The sequence below is a fragment of the Hemicordylus capensis genome, chromosome 2 (genome assembly GCF_027244095.1).
Source record: "Hemicordylus capensis ecotype Gifberg chromosome 2, rHemCap1.1.pri, whole genome shotgun sequence".
Taxonomy (NCBI): domain Eukaryota; kingdom Metazoa; phylum Chordata; class Lepidosauria; order Squamata; family Cordylidae; genus Hemicordylus; species Hemicordylus capensis.
Window position 1 is genome coordinate 304,934,709 of NC_069658.1, and position 20,822 is coordinate 304,955,530.

At 43.1% G+C, this 20,822-nt stretch overlaps 1 protein-coding gene across 9 annotated transcripts in view; it reads left to right on the top strand.

The window, feature by feature from the left end:
- Positions 1-20,822, top strand: part of DNAH12 (dynein axonemal heavy chain 12) — a 277,218-nt gene that overhangs the window by 103,792 nt on the left and 152,604 nt on the right. For all 9 annotated transcript variants that reach the window (XM_053291166.1, XM_053291165.1, XM_053291159.1 and 6 more), the window contains 5 exons: positions 8,765-8,886; positions 8,985-9,267; positions 14,053-14,172; positions 15,268-15,424; positions 20,627-20,799. In XM_053291166.1, the coding sequence (XP_053147141.1) occupies positions 8,765-8,886; positions 8,985-9,267; positions 14,053-14,172; positions 15,268-15,424; positions 20,627-20,799 (855 nt within the window). The remainder of the gene's footprint in view (positions 1-8,764; positions 8,887-8,984; positions 9,268-14,052; positions 14,173-15,267; positions 15,425-20,626; positions 20,800-20,822) is intronic.

Below are 20,822 nucleotides of genomic sequence, written 5' to 3' on the forward strand. Positions count from 1 at the left end.
CACAGTTTTGATTCTGGAAACTAAGATTTCCAAAGCTAGCACCCTACCTTCTTCATCCTTAAAAATCAACTTGGGTTCAAACTGTTGTTTCACATAAAACACTACCCCTCTTTTTTTTTCTTGTCAGAGGAAACGAATTCTTGTCCCAAGGCTTATTAACCAAATATTTTCTATCTTGTTTTCTAATATGTATCTCTTGTAAGCATACAATATCCAAGCTTTGTTTTTTAAGAGAATGAAAAACTTTTAGCCTTTTGGTTTTGCTATTTAACCCATTCACATTCCATGAAGCTATTTTATAATCCATCTTGGCTAGTTAAAATTATGTATTGAAGGCACTGGGTGCTCAGAAGTTAAAGTTTTTTTGTATTTCCACCAAAATTCTTGTGCTTTGAGGAGCTCTGTGAATCTATTCCTCTTCCCCTTGTAGAAAAAGAAGACCCCTTCAGGTATTTCCCATCTAAAACATATTCCATTGGTGTTTAAAGTATCTGTTAAAAATTTGTAATCCTTACGTTTCCTTAAAATCCTGGATGGTATTTCTTTCAGAACTTTTATCTGTTGAGCGTCAATGGTTAGGGCTTTGACAAAATGTGCTTGCAGTATCTGCTCTGTAATTGATTTGGAGTTGAATTGAACCATGCAATCCCTAAATAATTTGTTTCTTGTGGCATATTCAGAATTCACACAGAAGCATCTATCTGTTGTTCCATGTCTTCACTTGAAATTCCCAAAAGTAGTGCGAGTTCCTCCCTAAGCACTTTTTTGATATCTTGACCAGTTTTTTCTGGGATTCCTCTAAACCTCAGGAAACACTCTTTTTGCCTCAGTTTCAACAAAGCCATATGATCTAATAATTTTTCCCTATCATCTCTTAGTAATCCCACATCTTGCTCCAGGCTTTCCACCCTTGTTTTAAATTCTTTGTTGTCTTCTGCCAATTTTTTCACTATCTCCTCAATATTTGATGTTCTCTTATTAAGTGTTTGTATATCCTTACTTACTTGTTGGAGGGTACCAGTATTAGCTTCTAGTAACTGTTTCATAGAACTAGTGTCTCATTTAACTCTGAAGACATTTTCCCTTCACCCAGGCCTGGGTTTGGAACAGAAAGTCTCCTAGTTTGTGTCTGTGTTTGGTTCTGCTGCTTTGCCTTTTGCATTATTTACAGCTCCTCCAGCAACACAGCTCTTACAGCAAGATTCAGCCTCCTTGTTGTCCAAGAAAGTAAAGGCCTGCAATTATTTTCCAAATAAACTCAGCTCCAGACCGCAACCTTTCTGTCTTATCACTACCAGTTGAATTTTTTCCATGGTTCAATAATCCGCCTTCTTGCTCTAATTGGTGCACTTCATAATAGACATATCCAACAGCAAACAGCAAATCACTTATCCCTTAAGTTAAAGTCTCTCAAAAGGTACTGGGGAAAAAAAAATAATTCCAACTGCTTTGCTTTTTAAAGTTTTAGAACTTTTAGCCATCAGTTCAATTTTTAAATTCCAGCATTTAGTACACAGATTGAATACCCATCCTTAATTTATAGTTGGCAGACTTAGGACAACTTCACAACATCGGCTTGTGATCTGTCCAATCTTTGCAGCAAAAGCAGGTATAATTCCAGCAATTTACCACTAATCACACTGAGAGGTGAGCTTCTTGAACTTTAACCATTAATTATAATCCAAACTGAAAGAAATTGTATGCCAGACTGGCTTCTGTCCACTGGATTTCCGATGAAGGACTGTAGCTTGATGAATCCCAGCCCCCACCGCTCGACTTAAATCAAAGCTGTACTTTCCAGCACAGCCTTGAGATAAGGAGCAGTCTCCGGGGGATGCAGTGGTCAATCTTGATCCAAACCCTTTGATCCAGGGTGGTGGTGGTGGTGGGGTTATGAGGGCTCAAAACCCCCCCAAATAACTCTTCCTCGGTCTCCCCTGTCGGGAAGTGTGCAGCCTCGTTAGCAGTCCAACCGGAAGTCTGTGTAAGACACTTCCAATGAGCTGTCCACCACAACCCCAAGATCCCTCTTCTGGTCAGTCGCCGACAGCTCAGATCCCATCAGAGTATACTTGAAGTTGGGGTTTTTCGTCTCAATGTGCATCACTTTACATTTGCCAACATTGAACCTCATTTGTCATTTTATTGCCCAAGCACCCAGTTTGGAGAGATCCTTTGGAGAGGATCCAGTCTGGATCCACGGACCCAGTTTGGAGAGAACCCTTACAATCTGTTTTGGATTTCACTACCCTAAATTGTTTGGTATCATCTGCAAATTTGGCCACCTCACTGCTTACCTCAACTTCTAGATCAGTTATGAATAAATTAAAATTAAGTACAGATCCCTGGGAGACCCCATACTTCCCTCCATTATGAAAACTCTCCATTTATACCTACTCTTTGTTTTCTGTTCTAAAGCCAGTTAGCAATTCACACATGTACTTGTCCCCTTATCCCATGACTGCTAAGTTTTCTCAAGAGTCTTTGATGAGGAACTTTGTTGAAAGCTTTTTGGAAGTCCACATATACTATGCCAACTGGAACACCTTGATCCACACACTTGTTGTCACTCTCAAGGAACTCCAAAAGTTGTGTGAGGCAAGATTTACCTTTGTAGAAGCCATGCTGGTTCTCTCCCAGCAGGGCCTGTTCTTCTGTGTGCTTTACAATTTTATCCTTGAGGATGTTTTCCATCAATTTGCCTGGAACAGACGTTAAGCTAACTGACCTGTAATTTCCCAGATTACCCCTGTATCCCTTTTTGAAAATCGGTGTTACATTGGCTACTTTCCAGTCCTCTGGTACAGAGCCTGATTGCAGGGATAAGTTATATATTTTTGCAAGAAGGTTGGCAATTTCACATTTGAGTTCTTTGAGGACTCTTGGATGGATGCCATCTGGCCCTGGCAATTTGCTAGTTTTCAGTTTTTCCAGACAGTTTAGAACATCATCTCTTGTCACTTCTATCTGACTCAGTTTTTTAGCCTCCGTCCCCAAAAAGCCTGGTTCAGGAACAGGTATATGCTTAGTATCCTCTGCCATGAAGACAGATGCAAAGAACTCATTTAGCTCTCCGGCAACTTCCATATCCTCCTTAATAATCCCTTTCACTCCCTCATTGTCTAACAGTCCAACCACCTCCCTGGCAGGTTTCCTGCTTTTGATATATTTAAAGATGTTTTTGTTATTCCCCTTGACGCATTTAGCTAAATGTTAGTCAAACTCTCTTTTTGTCTCCCTTATTGTCACCTTGCATTTCTTTTGCAAGAGTTTGTGTTCCTTTCTGTTCTCTTCATTTGGACAGGCCTTCCAATTTTGGAAGGAAGTCTTCTTCTCTTATATGGCTTCCTTGACTTTACCTGTTAGCCATGCTGGCATCTTCCTGGACTTAGAGATCCCTTTTCTCCTTTTGGGTATACAATCTAACTGGGCTTCTAGTATTGTGGTTTTGAGTAAACTCCATGCATTCTGGAGTGAAGTGACTCTCCTGATTTTCCCTTTCAGTTTTCTTTTTCACCATACTCCTCATTTGGGAGAAGTTTCCTCTTCTGAAATTCAAAGTGTCTGTGTAAGATTTGCTTGGCGATTCTCTCCCTGCATGTATGCTGAATTTGATTGCACTATGTTCACTGTTCCCTAAAGGGTCCATGACATTGATATCACGCACCAGGTCCTGGGTGCCACTCAGGATTATGACCTAGGTCATCTTCTCTCTGGTTGGTTCCACAACCAACTGTTCCAGGGCACAGTTGTTCAGCATATCTAGAAATTTAACCTCTTTGTCATTACCTGACTGTGAATTTACCCAGACTATATGTGGGTAATTGAAGTCACCCATTATTACTGCCTTGCCTCTCCTTGATGCCTCCCTGATTTCCTTCTGTAGCTCCCAGTCACTGTCAGCATTTTGATCCAGAGGATGATAGCACGTCCCCAGTAGCACATTTCCTTTCATCTATGTCAGATGAGGACTATGATTCCTCTACTAACACTGACATACATTCTGTGTTAACTGAGATCCATCTTATCCATCACAGGATGAAAATGCAACAAGCTCATCAGCCTTCAAAAGAATATAAGAACAGCCCTGGTGGATCAGGCCAAAGGTCCATCTAACCCAGCATCCTGTTTCACACAGTGGCCCACCAGATGCTGCTGGAAGGCTACAGGCAGGAGTTGAGGGTATGCCCTCTCTCCTGTTGTTACTCCCCTGCAACTGGTACTCGGAGTCATCCTGCCTTTGAGGCTGGAGGTGGCCTATAGCCCTCTGACTAGTAGCCAATGATAGACCTCTCCTCCATTAAGTTATCCAAACCCCTCTTAAAGCCATCCAGGTTGTTGGCTGTCACCACATCTGGTGGCAGAGAATTCCACAAGTTGATTATGTGTTGTGTGAAAAAGTACTTCCGTTTGTTGGTCCTAGATTTCCTGGCAATCAATTTCATGGAATGACCACTGGTTCTAGTGTTATGTATGAGAGAGAAGAATTTCTCCCTATCCACTTTGTCCACACTATGCATGATTTTATAGACTTATATCATGTCTTCCTGCAGTAGTCTTTTTTCTAAACTAAGTAGCCCCAGGTGTTGTACCTATGGAAATGTTAAAGATATATCATGTACAGGTTATTGAGGTGGCTAAGATATTGGGCTTAGAATGGAAAGAAACAACAAATATTAAGGACCCTGTTCATGATTTTGTGTCAGCTTCAAGTTCAACTACATCACAACCATCTGCACTCTTCATGCTACCACTCCTAATTCAGTTGGCTAAATCTGCTTGACAGAGCTCATCTTCTACATCTAAAATATTAGAAAATCTCTACCATGTGCAGGAGGAGGATTGCACCTTCTTGTTTAAATATCCTTCCCCAAATTCCATAGTTGTTGTTTGTGCCATGGGTAGCAAAACATGGAGAAAACTCTCTGCTTCCACTGACAAGGAGCGTAGGAAGCTGGATGCAATAGGGAGATGGTTCTGTGCCACTAGCTCCTTGGCAGTAAAGATAGCCAATTACATGGTGTGTATGACAAAGTACAACCACACTATGTGGGAATGCACCAGAGGAACCACAACAGAAGTTCCTTGAAATGTATGCAAGGTCTGTAGATGTGACCAGGCAACATCTAATCACAGTAAAACACCCGGCAGAGTGAAAATCCGAAACCCTGGCTGTTGTGATTGGACTACAGGGGCATTTCAGATTTGCTGAAATCTTTTAATCTACAATCAGATATGAAGAAGAAAACGATTTTTAAAAACCTTGCCATTTGATGGAGATGGCTTATTTTATTATTTATCTATCATATTTATATACCACCTGATATATAGGTGGTGTTACATCTTCAGTGCACAGATGAAACACTAGAGAAGATGAAAAACTCAAGATACACTGCAAAAACATTTACAGCACTAGGCAATTCTACAGACTGTACACTTCGGAATATAAGAGTTATGGTTCATGCCAACAGAGGCAGCAGTACAGGACAGGAGATATAATGTCCCTTTTTGTCCGCAGCAAAGGAAAGGGCATGTCAGAGTCTAAAAGAGCATCAAGGCTGCCCAAAACAATAAGATGCAACCAAACAATGTATTTGACATATTGATGAGAAACCAACAACAATTAAATAAAATTGGCTCCCTTTGCACTGGTATGGCATCAAATAACATCAGATGTTTGCGTGCTGAGCATTGTAATATTAGGGTATGCAACAGAATCTGCAACAAAGCCCATCTTTATGGGCATAAAATATACCCACTTCATGGGCATAAAATACACCTTACTCTTGTAGAGGAAGTAAAGTCTTTACTGGAGAAGGATGCAATAGAATCAATCAACAGCATAAATCTTCATAATGAATTTTACTCTAGATAGTACCAAATACCAAAAAGAGATGGAGGAATCAGAGATGTGAAGGTTTGGGGGGAAAGCAAACCTTGGATTTTTCAGGGTTTTTCTGTCCTTTCCCCAGGCTTTCACATTTCTAGGAAGTATATAACTTTTATTAGACCTAAGGTGGCTGAATGACTTCATTGCAACCAGGAAAGTTCAGAATGATCATTGCAGGGCATTCTTCTGTTGCTGATAAGAGAGGAGAGGATGGCTTTGCTAGATCCGAAAGATGCCTATTTTCACATAGGTATTCAGAAATGGAAATTTCTGTGATTCATGGTAGGAGAGTCAGTATTTCAATACAAGGTTCTACCTTTTGTCCTCAATAAAATTGCAAGGGTGTTTATAAAGTACATGAGAGTAGTGATTGCATACCTCAGAACAAATGACATATGGATTTAACCGTATTTGGATGACTGAATAATGACACACATGCAAAGTTTGTCTATGTTTGCAAATTCAGTTCATACTCTAACTGTTGCAAGATCTAGGAATCCAAGTAAATCGGAAGAAATCAAAACTGGCTGCAGTACAGAAACTACAGTACATAGCAAGGGCAGTATTTAATACCCAGAACGAGAGAGCATAACTTCCTCAAGATAGAGTATTGGCAATAAGAGGAATGATTCAAAAATTCAAACAAAACCCAAGGCAGAGAGCGAGACACGTTCAAAGACTGCTGGGTCTATGGCATAATGCACCACTACAATATGGTATGCAAGGCTAAGAATGCAGATGCTTCAGCTGTGGTTCCTCACTATTACCCTGCTTACCCGGGGTGCACGGGTTGCCTGTGCACCCCGAATATAGAAATTTGCCTTTTCTCAGGTCATGAGAAGGGAAGCCATAGCCCACTTACATTCCTAAAATTCCAGACATGGGGGTAGGTGGTTCTGATTAGGTGTTCTTTGTGCCCCCAGGTCATTAGGGCAGTGCAAGGGACTAGGAGTACTGCTCTGGCTGCCTCCGAGACATGTGCAGAGAGCCAGCACTGCTTGGCTGACTTAAATAAAAAAGGATTATCTAACACTTCTCTGAAGGTCCATTTGGCAGCTGTCTCTGCTAAACATCTGGGTTGAGACTCAAAGTCCATTTTCTCACAATTTGTACTTACCATTTAAGACGCTAATGAAGCTAGTGAAACAGTGGAGTTTGTCATAGGTGCTTTCAACTCTAACAGAGGACCCTTTGAACATTTGGTATCAATTCAATTGAAACTGCTGACTTTAAAGATTGCTTTTCTGGTTGCAGTTATGACACCACATAGTCAGTGAACTAACTGCCTCTAGGTCAGACTCACCTTATACAAAGTTTTACCCAGAAAAGGTGGTATTGAGAACAGATTCTATTTTTAAGCCAAATACAGTATCAGACTTCCATAGACATTATTCTACCTGCCTTCTTCAGGAATCCAATCACAGCTCTAGAGATATTTTATGCACTAGATGTCAGAAGGGCTCTCCTTTACTACCTAAATAGAACAAATTATTTTTAGAAAGGACATATAGCTGTTCATTTCATACGAAGGGACAAATATGGGCAAACCCATGTCCAGAACTAACAACATTAGCGTACAGGAAGCAGGGAGTTAAACCTCCACTGTCGATTAGAGCACATTCCACAGTTTCCATTTCTGCATCAAAGCTGTCAAGAATTCCAGTAGCTGAGATCTGGAAAGCAGCACATGGGCATCGGATCAACCTTCCATTAAGCACTATGCATTGGAAGTATGTTCTGGAGCTGAGGCAGATTTTTGGAAGGTTGGTGCTCAGTAACTGCTATAACTTTACTACAACAACCTCATCGGGTAAACTGGCTAATCATCCAGTGTTGTGACTGCACAATGGATCACAACAAAGCTAAACAGGCTGCTTACCTGTAACTAGTCGTCTTTGAGTGATCCGTGTACATTCATATAACCTCCCCATCCATCCCCACTGCAGTAGTGTTACCTGTCTCACCTTCGAAGTAATAATAGGCTTGTTCGTCACCACAGGTTGGTTGTCCAGGAACCAAGTGTTGGGCACTCCAGCCACCAAAGTTAATGGCCACTCTATGTGCAACGGGCAGGGCTGGAGCATTTCAAGGAGCTTGAGAATTCCGTCCACGAGGCTACTGCGCAGGTTCATTATGCAGTATTGTGAATGTTCACAGATCACTCAAAGATCACTAGTTACAGGTATACAACCTGTTTTTTCTCTTCCTTTTGCACAACAGGAGTTGCTTATGACTCCCCCACTCCCCAAAGCCACTCCTGAGACTAGGAGGAGGGGAATGTTTTGAGTGGCATCCATCTCAGCATGCACAGAATTCAAATCAGGAAGTGCACATGATGTACATGGTGCTTTTCACTTTATTGTTTTTATCATTGTTTTCAAAGTAGTTGTAATCAAATAACATTCTTTTTGAGCTACAAGAACTATTCACTCACTAGGATTCCAAGGATAAAAATGTGTAAGCATGGAAACAGCCACCATGTATTGCTTTACTGCAGTAATCCATTTATCTCATTGTTGTCCTAGATGCCTAGCAGCAACTCCTGAACATAGTTCTACAGACTTTCAGACTGTTTTTCACATTTTACATTTGTCATGGGTGCTTGAAAAATGTTACATGTACCTGTAAAATGTAATAGTTGCAGTCAGTAATGCATGTTTTCGGCCATACGAACCAAATATGCACACCAGGATCCAGGACTGGCTTTGGCTCCTTGTATTAAAATGTGATAGCATATGCACATTTGCCACCATGTAACATATGAAGCAGCTGTCAGCCTTTCCAAGCCCATGTACTAAATGCTAAATAAGCATTTAGCAGCATATTCTGTGCTATAGCTGGTATGCCTATTGACCATATTGACTTTTTTAATAGGTTCTTGCTGCTACTTCATTGACAGGCTTGTTGGAAAAGCTTCAGAATTGCAATGAACTACTAGACAAAATAATGAAAGGATTGAATGCTTATCTTGAGAAGAAGCGTCTCTTCTTCCCTCGGTGTGTAATGTATTCGGACTAAAATAGCTAAATGTCAATGCACGCACACTCACATTGTAACTTGGTGTATTTACCATTTTAAAATTTTTTATTTGTAGCTTCTTTTTCTTGTCCAATGATGAAATGTTGGAGATCCTGTCAGAGACTAAGGATCCTCTCAGAGTTCAACCTCACCTTAAAAAGTGTTTTGAGGGCATTGCTAAGCTGGAATTTCTTCCCAATCTGGACATTAAGGCAATGTACAGCACTGAAGGTGAACGTGTGGAGCTGATTTCAACCATCTCAACTTCTGAAGCTCGGGGGGCTGTGGAAAAGTGGCTAATACAAGTGGAAGATATGATGCTGAGGAGTGTACATGATGTCATTACAAGATCAAGACTGGTATGTGTTCTGTTCAATATTTAAAATTAGATCTTGCCAGACATGCACACACAGCTGCCTATTAATTTCAGACTAGTTCTCTTTAGTTTTATACTCCTGTGGTTTTTCTTATCTAAACTAGTAAAATCTGCAGTTACTCAGGCCAAAATTGCCATGCGAAACTCATAAGAGAATAAAGTCAATGAAAATGCTGCATCTGTAAGCACTTAGCTTTGTACTGTTTTGTTTACTGTAGCACATGAAATACAATGTTTTAAACTCCTGAGAGTTGTTCAGTTAAATAATATATATCATAATTTAAGTTACATTTGAAAAATGCATATTGACAAATTAAAATTAACAAATCACTAGATCCAAGTGGCATACAACTAAGAGTTCTTAAAGAATTCAGATGTAAAATGGTTGTTTTAACAAAATATACAACTTATTGCTGAAATCTGTATCTTTACCAGAGGATTGGAAAGTAGCCAATTTTTATGCCAAACATCAGGGTTTTTTTTAAGGAATCTGAGTGGAGCTGGGAAATCACAGGCCCTTCAGCATAACCTCTGTCCTAGGTCAACTGGCAGAAAGATTACAAAGAAATTTTATTGCACATATAGAAGAACAAACCTGCCTGTGGAAGAATCAACATGACTTCTGAGGGAAAGGAAAGGGAAGGGAAGTTCTGCCACATCGATTCTTTTTAGTGGTTTTTAAAAAAATAGTAATAGAAGTGTAGATTAGGGATGTGCATTTCGATTCAGCAACAAAATGTTTTGTGTCAGAAAATGGCACTTTTGGACATTCTGTACACCTTCCGAAAATCAAAATTGCAATGACGAAGATTTTTGTTGCCAAACTGAAATGCCCCTGCTTCGAAAGTTTTGTGCTTTGGAAAACATTCCGTAGTCTCCATTGCATTGAGTCCCTGACTGCCGTGCTGACATCTTCTTGAATTTCCCGCCCTTCAGGCCTGCAGGGCCAGATGCGTGGTTGAGCGTCAGTTTCTGGACCGGAAAGGGAAGGGAGATTGCCAAAAGCTCCTTTCTTTGGGTGGGCGATGAGGTGGCAGCTGCGGGCACAGCTGAGGTGGGGAAGGAGCGGAGGCAGTAGGCAGCTGGGTGAGGAGGAGGAAGCAGCAGCGGCAGTGGGCCCTGGCATAGGAGGCGACAGGTGAGCGGGCAGGCAAAAATGGTGGGAAGGGAGGGAGCCCGGCAGGGAGAGAAAGCACTGCTGGGGGGCGGGGAGGGAAAGTTGCCGGTGGCGGGAGGAGGATGGGGACCTCAGGGATGGCAGAGAACGGACTGTGGAAAGAGAAAGGGACAATGGGGAATGGACTGGGGTGGAAGGGAGGGGGGAAATGGCGGGGAGATTTCAAACTGGCAATTCGGTTTTGGATTCCAATAATATCGGCTCCGAAACAAAAAATGGGGTCTTTTGGGAAGGCTAATTTCAGTCCCTCTCAGAATTGGGGGGTTCCAGATTCCGCCCAAAATGAAACACAAAAATCCAAAATGCACAACCCTAGTGTAGATGGGATGAAATGTAACAGACATTAAATACTTGAAGGTCGTTCACATGATCTTAGCTTCTGAAGCTGGGGAGGGCAGGGAGGAAAGAAGGAGCCCCACATGGCGCTCACCACTCCTGGTCCTGTTGCATGCCTGTATGACTGCCGCATAAGCACTCCCAGAGTGGTGAGTAGGATGGGGGAAATCTGGCTGCATCCTCTGCGATCTCACAATGCACCACATGGGGTGCATTCCTCTTTCCTCCTGGCTATGGAAACCTGGGCTGCCAGCAGCCTGAGCTTTCAGATGACCGGGTGATGTAAGAAGGCACATGCATGCACCCTTCTACTTTACTTTTAGCAATAGCAATAGCAATAGCACTTACATTTATATACCGCTCTATAGCTGGAGCTCTCTAAGCAGTTTACAATGATTTAGCATGTTGCCCCCCAACATTCTGGGTACTCATTTTAGCCTGAGTACTGTTGATGGAACTGCCTTGGGGATGATTGATTGACACCCCAGTACTGGCAAATGTGGTGAATTTAGTTCAAAAGGAGAGGCAGTTCCAATCAGCCTTAATTTGTGCAAGCATATGAACTCAAGAAAATCGGCTTGAGAGAGAGGTTTTAATTAACAAAAAGGAGTTTATTGACAGAGAAATAATAAGAGCAATAGACTAAGTTACTAGGTGGTCCTAACATAAAAGCAATACAAATATGTTTAAAAAACAGTAGGGATGTGCAAAACGTTTCGGATACAAAACGTTTTGTACCCATAACAGCCTGTTTCGGGTGTTTTGTAGACAAAACAAAACACCCATTTTCCAGATCCAAAAGTTTTGTATACAAAACAAAACATCCCTGTTTCGGCTACAAAACGTTTTGTTGTTTCGGACCTCCATTTTGTGGTGATCTCTGAGTCAGTCTCCATTTTGTGTTTGACATCTCTTTGAATTTCCCACCCTTCCAGCCTTCTGATCAGTGACCTAAATCATGGGCTGACCTGCTGACAATTCCCTCCTTGTTCCCCATTGGCTCTTTTGCTTTTTCCCACTCTTTACTGACCCCACATTGGCCAGGGGAAGGGTTGCTAACCTATGGGGTGCTGGGTTCTGCTGTTTCTGTGGTGTTCTGAGTGTAGATTCTCTGGTAGCATATGAGAGTGGATTCTTGTTTTTCACTGAAAATCTCATATGCTACCAGAGAATCTACAATGAACACCTCAGAAACAACAAAACCCAGTATCCCACAGGCTTGTGGGGGTGGTTGGCACCCTATGTGCACTACACAACCGCTCGCTCTGGGCAACCCCAGTGCCCCCCCAAGTGGAATTATGGGGGTGCTGGGCAACCCCAGTGCAGACAGTGGCAAACTCCATTATTCCCCATGGGAGAAATCTCCATTATTCCCCATGGAAGAAATCTTAAAGACATGTAAACTTCAACAAATCACAAAAGATCAGCCCTTTGCCCAATTACTTTGAAATAATTCTGGAAGTTTCCTTGCCCCCATTGGGCACTACCACCCACCACACTCTGCTCTGGGTCATCCCTTTCCCCTTGATTTGAAGTGATACATTTGCTGGAATCCCCGTTATTCCCTATGGGGAAATTCTTAAAGATGTGTAAACTTTAAAAAAATCCACAAAAAAAAATCAGCCCTTTGCCTAATTTCTTTGAAATTTGGGTGCTAGCTTCCACCCATTGGACACTACCACCACCACCCACTCTTTTTGCCCTGGGACCCTTTTTAAAAATCCAAATCGATTCCGATTCGGATTCGGAAAATTTGGCTACAAAACAAAACAGGGCTGATTCGGATTCAGAAAATTTGGTTACAAAACAAAACGGGGATGTTTCGATTCGGATACAAATTGAAACAAGAAAATTCCAAAATGCACACCCCTAAAAAACAGACTATTATAAGGCACATTTAGCTTGAAGTTCCAGATGGTGTGTAAATTCCCAGGCAGGCTTGAGAGAGGTACTTTAAGATAGAGGGGCAAGGCTTCAGAAATAAGAGAGAGGAATAGATTCAGCCCTGAAGGAGCTGGGAAAGAGGCTATATCACCTGTCCTCATGAAGATCCGACTTGGGCAGTTGGAGACTAGTGTCCATCTGGGGAGGTGAAGTGGAAAGCAGGAGAGCTGAAGGAATTATTGGGGTTGCTCATGATAAAAGTTCCATCTGGATAGATCAGCAGGGAGATCGATCTCAAACCAGGCACAATAAGCTGAGCCTTGGTTTGAGGGCAGCGAATTGGCCAAGCAGGTAGTGATTTCAGCTCGGGTGGCCCCGATGAAGAGGGGAACACCAAAGTTGTCTGCTGGAGTTCTTGTTGCAGTCTGATGGGGTCTTGAGTGAGAGGCACAAGGGAACACTGAGATGTTTTGCAGTGGGAGTTCCAGGTGTAATACACGAGGAAGCACACTGAGTCATGGGGTTAGGGATACTTATATCCCAAAATGTGCCTTGGGGGCACTTTGCTGTTGTCATGCTCTGCTGAATAGGGGAGTCCATACAGGCTCTTTCAGAATGCATTGTGTCTGATTTCTTTTCCTGGGTGAGAAGGTGTGTGAATCACCTGTTGTATTCAAGGCTGATTGTAATGAAAACTAGAGTATGCAGGTGTGTCAGAGGAGTATCCTATGCTGGGACTGATTTGCCCAATAATTCTATCAAAAGTTCCAATGGGCACCTCTTCAAAGTTACGTCACTGACTCATCCCTATTCGGAGTCTGCTGTTGCTCTTGTCTTATCTTCCTTCCCTTCCTGGCCGAATTGCTTCATTAGCAACAGGTGTTATCTCTTTTGCAAGAGGATGAGGGGAGTTTAGATTTCATTCCAAGGCCAAAATGATCTTGAATGCCGGACACTTGCAGTAACTAGTTCTGGAGTCTGCTTTGCTGGTATAGAAAGAGGGAGTGTGAATCTAATCCCCTTTCCAATTTGTGGTGCTTGTAGCAAATCTGGGGGTGACCAGTCCACTACCAACTAAGCAACATGTCCTCATGTATAACTTGGGGGATTTTGAAAGTATATAACTGTACACTGTTTTGTGACCAAATGGATAAATTATAAAATGTTGTATACCTAATTTTGAAAGCATAGAACTCTTCTGGTGTTAAAAAGATGATGATCTTCATCATCATCATCATCATCATCATCATCATCATCATTATCATCACATTGATTGATGACATAGTATATATTGTATACATTGAATTATTCAATACAATATATTCAACTGTGAATAATTATACAATTGGACAATTTTATGAACATTTTTAGGCATATCCAGAAAGAGAAAGAAAAGACTGGGTAAGAGAATGGCCTGGGCAAGTGGTTCTCTGCGTGTCACAAATGTTCTGGACAAGTGAAGTACATGAAGCCATAGCTAGTGGCCCAGAGGTATTATGACACACTTTTGTATTGTCTTTTTATGTTGCTTGATTTTATTTTATTCTATCTTACTCAACTACATTAGATTAATTTATGATGGTTATTATTTTTATATTAAAGTTGTTAGTGGCTTTGAACGGAAGAAGATATAGATAGATATGTAACTTGAGTTTTCCTCCTTTCCCCTCAAAGTAAAAATGAATGCTGCAATTAAAAGCTAATCCATCCATCCATCCATCCATCCATCCATCCATCCATCCATCCATCCAGTTACCACTAAACACTGGAGGAACAGAAAACTGTCAAATACTGAAGAGAATTTAGAATCTATTGCTCATGTTTCCATTTGGTATTTTGGTGAATTATTGGTAGATGGGTGACTGCTCCAAACCCTGCAATTACTGGAAACACCTAGTAGATTTTCTGTGAACATATTAGGACATGGAAACTTTTGTAATATATCCCACTCCAGCAATTGTTTATGAGCTCAGATGCTCACACAGGTTTTCTCTGCTTGCATAGGAACATAGGAAGCTGCCATATACTGAGTCAGACCATAGGTCCATCTAGCTCAGTATTGTCTACACAGACTGGCAGCGGCTTCTCCAAGGCTGCAGGCAGGAATCTCTCTCAGCCCTATCCTGGAGATGCCAGGGAGGCAACTTGGAACCATCTGCATGCAAGCATACAGATGCTCTTCTCAGAGCTGCCCCATCCCTTCAGGGGAATATCTTACAGTGCTCACATATGTAGTCTCCCATTCAAATGCAACCAAGGTAGACCCTACTTAGCAAAGGGGACAAATCATGATTGCTACCACAAGACCAGCTCTCCTTCCTAAGAGCTTTCCAGTTTATTTCAGTGTAGAGAATATGTGCATATATGAGGTCTCTCTACCAAATTTGATGGGAAACATTTTGTGGAAGAGAGATGTTTGTGACTGAGGCATTTACATAATGTTTAAAATAGCTATAGCATTGCATTATTGTTCATTAGAGACTAATAATTATATAGGATAGTAATATAGAGGAACCACTAAGTATTCTCTATCAGGATGTGATTTGTAGTAAGCAAAATTGTTTGAGATCTATTTTGATTTTGCAGGGCTTAAAGAATTATTACAACAACCTTCAGCTTCAATTAAATGATATTGTAGAGCTGGTAAGAGGAAAATTGTCTAAGCAAACAAGGACTACGTTGGGTGCTTTGGTCACTATTGATGTGCATGCTAGAGATGTTGTCATGGATATGATTGAAAGTGGTATGTAACTTTGTACTAGCTTTCAAACTACTGTTTGTCATAACATAAATTAGAAGCAAGATATTTTATTATTATTTTTTAATTAGATTTTTATACCGCCTCACCCAGATGGCTCTAGGTGATTCACAAATATAAATACATATAAAAACAAAACAAATAATTGATTAAAAACAAATAAAAACCATTTTAAAATCATTTCAGTAATCACTAAAGGCCTGGCCAGAAAGATATGTTTTTAGGGCTCTTTTAAAGGCTGCTAAAGCTCAAGCCTATAATATCCATAGCGGGTATGTCAAAATATATTGACATACTTTGAGCTCTTTTTCATGATCAGTGAGAAGAAGGGCTTTAGGGTGGGCAGTGGGGAAGGCTGATTAAACTCACCTTCCTCGCAGACGTCCTCTCTTCCGTTGCTGGGTGTGCTTTCCGCGTGCCAGGACAATCCCCCACCGGCCTAGGCAGTGCGGAGGGTTGAGGGCTGGGACATGGTCATCCTGGCCCCTGAAAATCCCATAATGCACCACATGAGTGCGCAGTGAATTGTGGGGATCCCTGCAAAGATGGGTGAGCGCCCATCGCTGCTACAGCACTGACTAAAAGCAGCTGGCGATGGTTCTCACTCTCAGCCAAGCAGTTCTCACTCTCAGCCAAGCCCAGGCTTGGCTTTCTTAGCCTGGTCTTGGCTGCATGTGTGAGCAGCCTCCTGATCTGATTATTCTCCATTGCTCTTAGAAACTACTGACTGTAAAAATTTATTTATTTGTTTGTTTGTTTAAATTTTCTTATATACCGCCTCCTTCAGAGACTCTAGGTGGTGGGCAACAAAACCAATAGGAATTAATTAAAATCATCATCAACAACAACAATAGGGGTGTGTCCGAACCGGTCTGGAGGCCATTCTAAAGACCTCCAAACTGTCTGGACCGGTTTGGACCTGGCCGGTCCGGGTCCGGGTGGGGGGTCTTTCTTTAAGGGCGGGGAGGGCTTACTTACCTCTCCCGCCTCTTTGCCCCCTCCAGCGCCCGTATATTACTGAGTAATTGGGGTGCTGGAAACCAGCTGCCCCTGCCGCCCCTGCCGCCCCCTGCGAGCGGATTATGGCCAAAGCTACTGCTGCCCCCGTCGCCCGCCCGCCTGCCCTCCCAGCAGCCCTCCCTCCCTCCCTCCCTCCCTCCCAGCTGCCCGCCTGAGTCCTCACCAGATATTGATTTAAAAATAGAGAGGAGCTCGCGAACAGAGCTCCTCTCTCGGCAAAGTCCTGGACGCTACTGAGGCTTTGCGCAGCGCGCGCGCGCTGCAAAGGACGCGTGGGAGTTCCGGCGGAGGCCCAGTCTACCCACCAGGACGAGGCCGGGTAGACCGGGCCTCCGGCGATCGGAGGCCCGGTCTACCCAGCCTCGTCCCAGTGGGTAGACCGGGCCTCCGCCGGAACTCCCAGGCGTCCTTTGCGGCGCGCACGCGCTGCGCAAAGCCTCAGTAGCGTCCGGTACTTTGCCGAGAGAGGAGCTCTGTTCGCGAGCTCCTCTCTATTTTTAAATCAATATCTGGTGAGGACTCAGGTGGGCAGCTGGGAGGGAGGGAGGGAGGGAGGGAGGGCTGCTGGGAGGGCAGGCGGGCGGGCGACGGGGGCAGCAGTAGCTTTGGCCATAATCCGCTCGCGGGGGGGGGGGGGCGGCGGGGGCGGCTGGTTTCCAGCACCCCAATTACTCGGTAATATACGGGCGCTGGAGGGGGCAAAGAGACGGGAGAGGTAAGTAAGCCCTCCCCGCCCTTAAAGAAAGGCCCCCCTTCGGTGCCGGTCCAGACTGCTCCGGACCAGGCACATCCCTAAACAACAACAACGAACAGCAAGTGCCGCCTCTGTAAAGAAGCAGATGAAACAGTGGACCACCTAATCAGCTGTTGTAAAAAGATCGCACAGACTGACTACAAACAAAGGCATGACAAGGTAGCAGGGATGATACACTGGAACATCTGCAAAAAATACAGGCTACTTGTAGCCAAAAATTGGTGGGACCACAACATTGAAAAAGTTGTAGAAAATGAAGATGTAAAAATGTTATGGGACTTTCCACTGCAAACAGACAAACATCTGCCACACAATACACCAGATATAACTGTAGTTGAGAAGAAAGAAAAACAAGTCAAAATAATCAACATAGCAATACCAGGTGACAGCAGAATAGAAGAAAAAGAAACAGAAAAAATAACAAAATACAAAAATCTACAAATTGAAATTGAAAGGCTGTGGCAGAAGAAGACCAAAGTAATCCCAGTAGTAATTGGCGCACTAGATGCAATTCCAAAACATCTTGAAGAGCACCTCAACACCATAGGGGCCACAGAAATCACCATCAGCTAACTACAAAAAACAACTTTACTGGGAACAGCCTACATTTTGTGGCAATACCTATAACAACAACAATATTGATAACAAAATTCTGGCATCTCAGGTCCTTGGGAAGGACTCTATGTCTGTATAAAACAAACCAGTCAATAACACCTGTTTAACTGTGCAAACAAGAAATAATAATAATTTAAAAAATAAAAATTGAAGGGCAAATGGCTGGTGAAACATGTGGGTTTTTAGAAGGGCCTTAAAAGCAGCCAGGGAGGGGACTGAATGAGGTTGGGGGGAGGAGAGTGTTCCAAAGAAGAGGAGCAGACATAGAGAAGGCCCTTCTATGGACCCAGGCACTACACACTACACCAAGGCCTGGGGCACTAAGGAGGGCCAGCTGAGAAGATCTCACAGGTTGGGATACAACTGGCTGAGAGGGGCAATCCCGGGGACATACAGGTGTTAAGCCTATAAGGGTTTTATAGGTGAGAACCAGCACTTTGAATTGGACCTGGAAGTGAGCAGGCAACCAGTGCAGCGATGGTAAAAGAGGTGTAACACTATCAAATCTACAGCCACCCATGGGGAGGCAGGCTGCTGCATTCTGGACTAGTTGAAGCTTCTGAATAGTTTTCAAAGGCAACCCTAGGTAGGGCGCATTACAGTAATCCTAAGAAGAGGTAACAAAGGCATGAGTTACTGATGCCAGGGCCTGCTGGTCGAGAAAAGGCCATAACTGGTGAACCAGCCGTAGCTGTGCAAAGGCACCCCTGGCCACGGCCTCCACCTTCTGTTCAAGCAGGAGCCACAAGTCCAGCAGGACCCCCAGATCACGAACTGTCTCTCTCAAGGGAAGCACAACAGCGTCAAGAGAGAAACTCACACATGGCAATTGGCCAGATCACAGACTGAACAAGAGCAACTTGGTCTTGGAGGAGTTGAGCCTGAGCTTGTTTGGGCCCATCCAGGTCCTGGCAGCCTCTAGGCATTGAGCCAGCATATGTTTTGGCATTGAGCCAGCATATGTTTTGGCCAATCCAGGTCCTGACAGCCTCTAGGCATTGAGCCAACATATGGATGGCATCACCTGTTCAGCCAGGGGTAGAGATATAAAGCTGAGTATCATCAGCATATTGATGAAAATTTACCCCAAACCAATGGATGACCAGGCCCAGCAGCTTCATATAGATGTTAAAGAGAATGGGGGCAAGGACCAAGCCCTATGGAACCCCACAAGAAAGGGACCAGGGCACAGAACACTCACCCCCCAATCAACACCAACTGTAACTGCCCAAGAACATTCCCCCTTGCAGCCCTAATGAGCCAGGAAGGACAAAGGGCTAGAGGTCGCTGTGGCCACATTGGCGAGAATCCTGTCCACATCATCAACCTAAACAAGCTCAGCCTCTATTACCTCAACGGATACTGAGCAATTGGAATCCAACTCTGACTGAAGGCGAGCAATTTTATCAGTGAAAAACCTAGCAAACATGTCACAGAGGCCAGACAGAAGGTTACCAGAATCAACCTTTCCCAGCAAGGAACGGGTGATTCAGAAAAGGGCCGCTCGACAGGAATCCGCTGATGCAATAAGTGTGGAGAAATGAGTGGATTTTGCCGCCCTTATCACCACTGTATACTCCCGAACATGGGTAAGCAACCGTGCTTGGTCAGCTTCTGTTTTAGTATTCCTCCAGTGACACTCTAGACATCTTTTGACTCGCTTCATCTCTCGAAGTTCCTCAGAGAACCAAGGAAACTGTGATCCATGAGCCCTAAGAGGCCGCTCAGGAACAATCTCATCAAGCGCCCTCATAGCCCCAATGTTCCAGGCCTCAACGAGTAATGCTGGCGAGTTGCCTACCAGATTGCTGGGAAACTCCCCAAGCGCCCTCTGAAAACCATCAGGAGCCATAAGGCACCTAGGGCAGATCATCCTAATAGGTCCAGTGCCCCTGTGAAGGGAAGGAGCGGCAGCGACCCACAAACAATTAGGGAGTGATCAGACCACAGCAAGGGACAGATGGATAAGTCCCCCACTTTAAGATCACATCGTCACTGCTCCAAGACAAAACCCAGATCCAAAGTGTGACCGCCAACATGAGTCGGGCCAGAAATAATTTGCGAAAAGCCCATGGCTGCGACAGAGGCCATGAAATCTCAGGCCATCATCAAAGTCTCACCCAGGGCCAACAGGTTGAAATCCCCCAGAATCACAAATCTGGGATTCGTAACCAGTAGGCCCGCAACAAGGTCAAGAACCTCAGGAAGGGCTTAGGCTGGGCAGTGGGGCAGCTGGTACACATCCAACAGCCCAAGCTTATCGCGAAGACTCAGTATCAAGAAAAGGCACTCATAACCTGCTGCCTGCAGGGCAGGGGCCTAATAATAATAATAATAATAATAATAATAATAATAATAATAATAAATAATAATAAAAAATCATTTTGATTATGATGCTGATGATTAACTACTTTTCAAGAACAAAAAATCTTCAAGTGGTTTATATAGCAAAAAGGAATAAGAAAATAGTTCCCTCTCCCAAGTGACTCACAATCCTTGAAACACAAGACAGATACCAGCAACAGCCAGTATAGACATTGTTCTTTCCTGCTACATATAAGAAAGCCAGTTTTAAAAGGTACCCATTTCCATTGTTAGAGTAATACCCAAGGCAGCTTATAAAACATAATAAAAATTAAACATACACATTTAACACATATACACAAAACTTTAAAATTGAAAATAAAATTGGAGTAGGCAACCACATTTTCAGATTTTTCTTTTCTTTTTCCCTTTTGCCATGTCAGAATGTGCTGTGGATTGTAGCATAATATATTTTCCATGTTTCTTATTACTAGGTGTGTCGCATGAAACAGATTTTCAGTGGCTTGCTCAGTTGCGATATTACTGGGAATATGAGAATGTTCGGGTCCGTGTAATCAATTGCAATGTAAAATATGCTTATGAATATCTTGGCAATTCTCCTCGACTCGTCATTACTCCTCTCACAGACAGATGTTACCGCACTTTGGTATGCCTTTTTTATTAAATTTC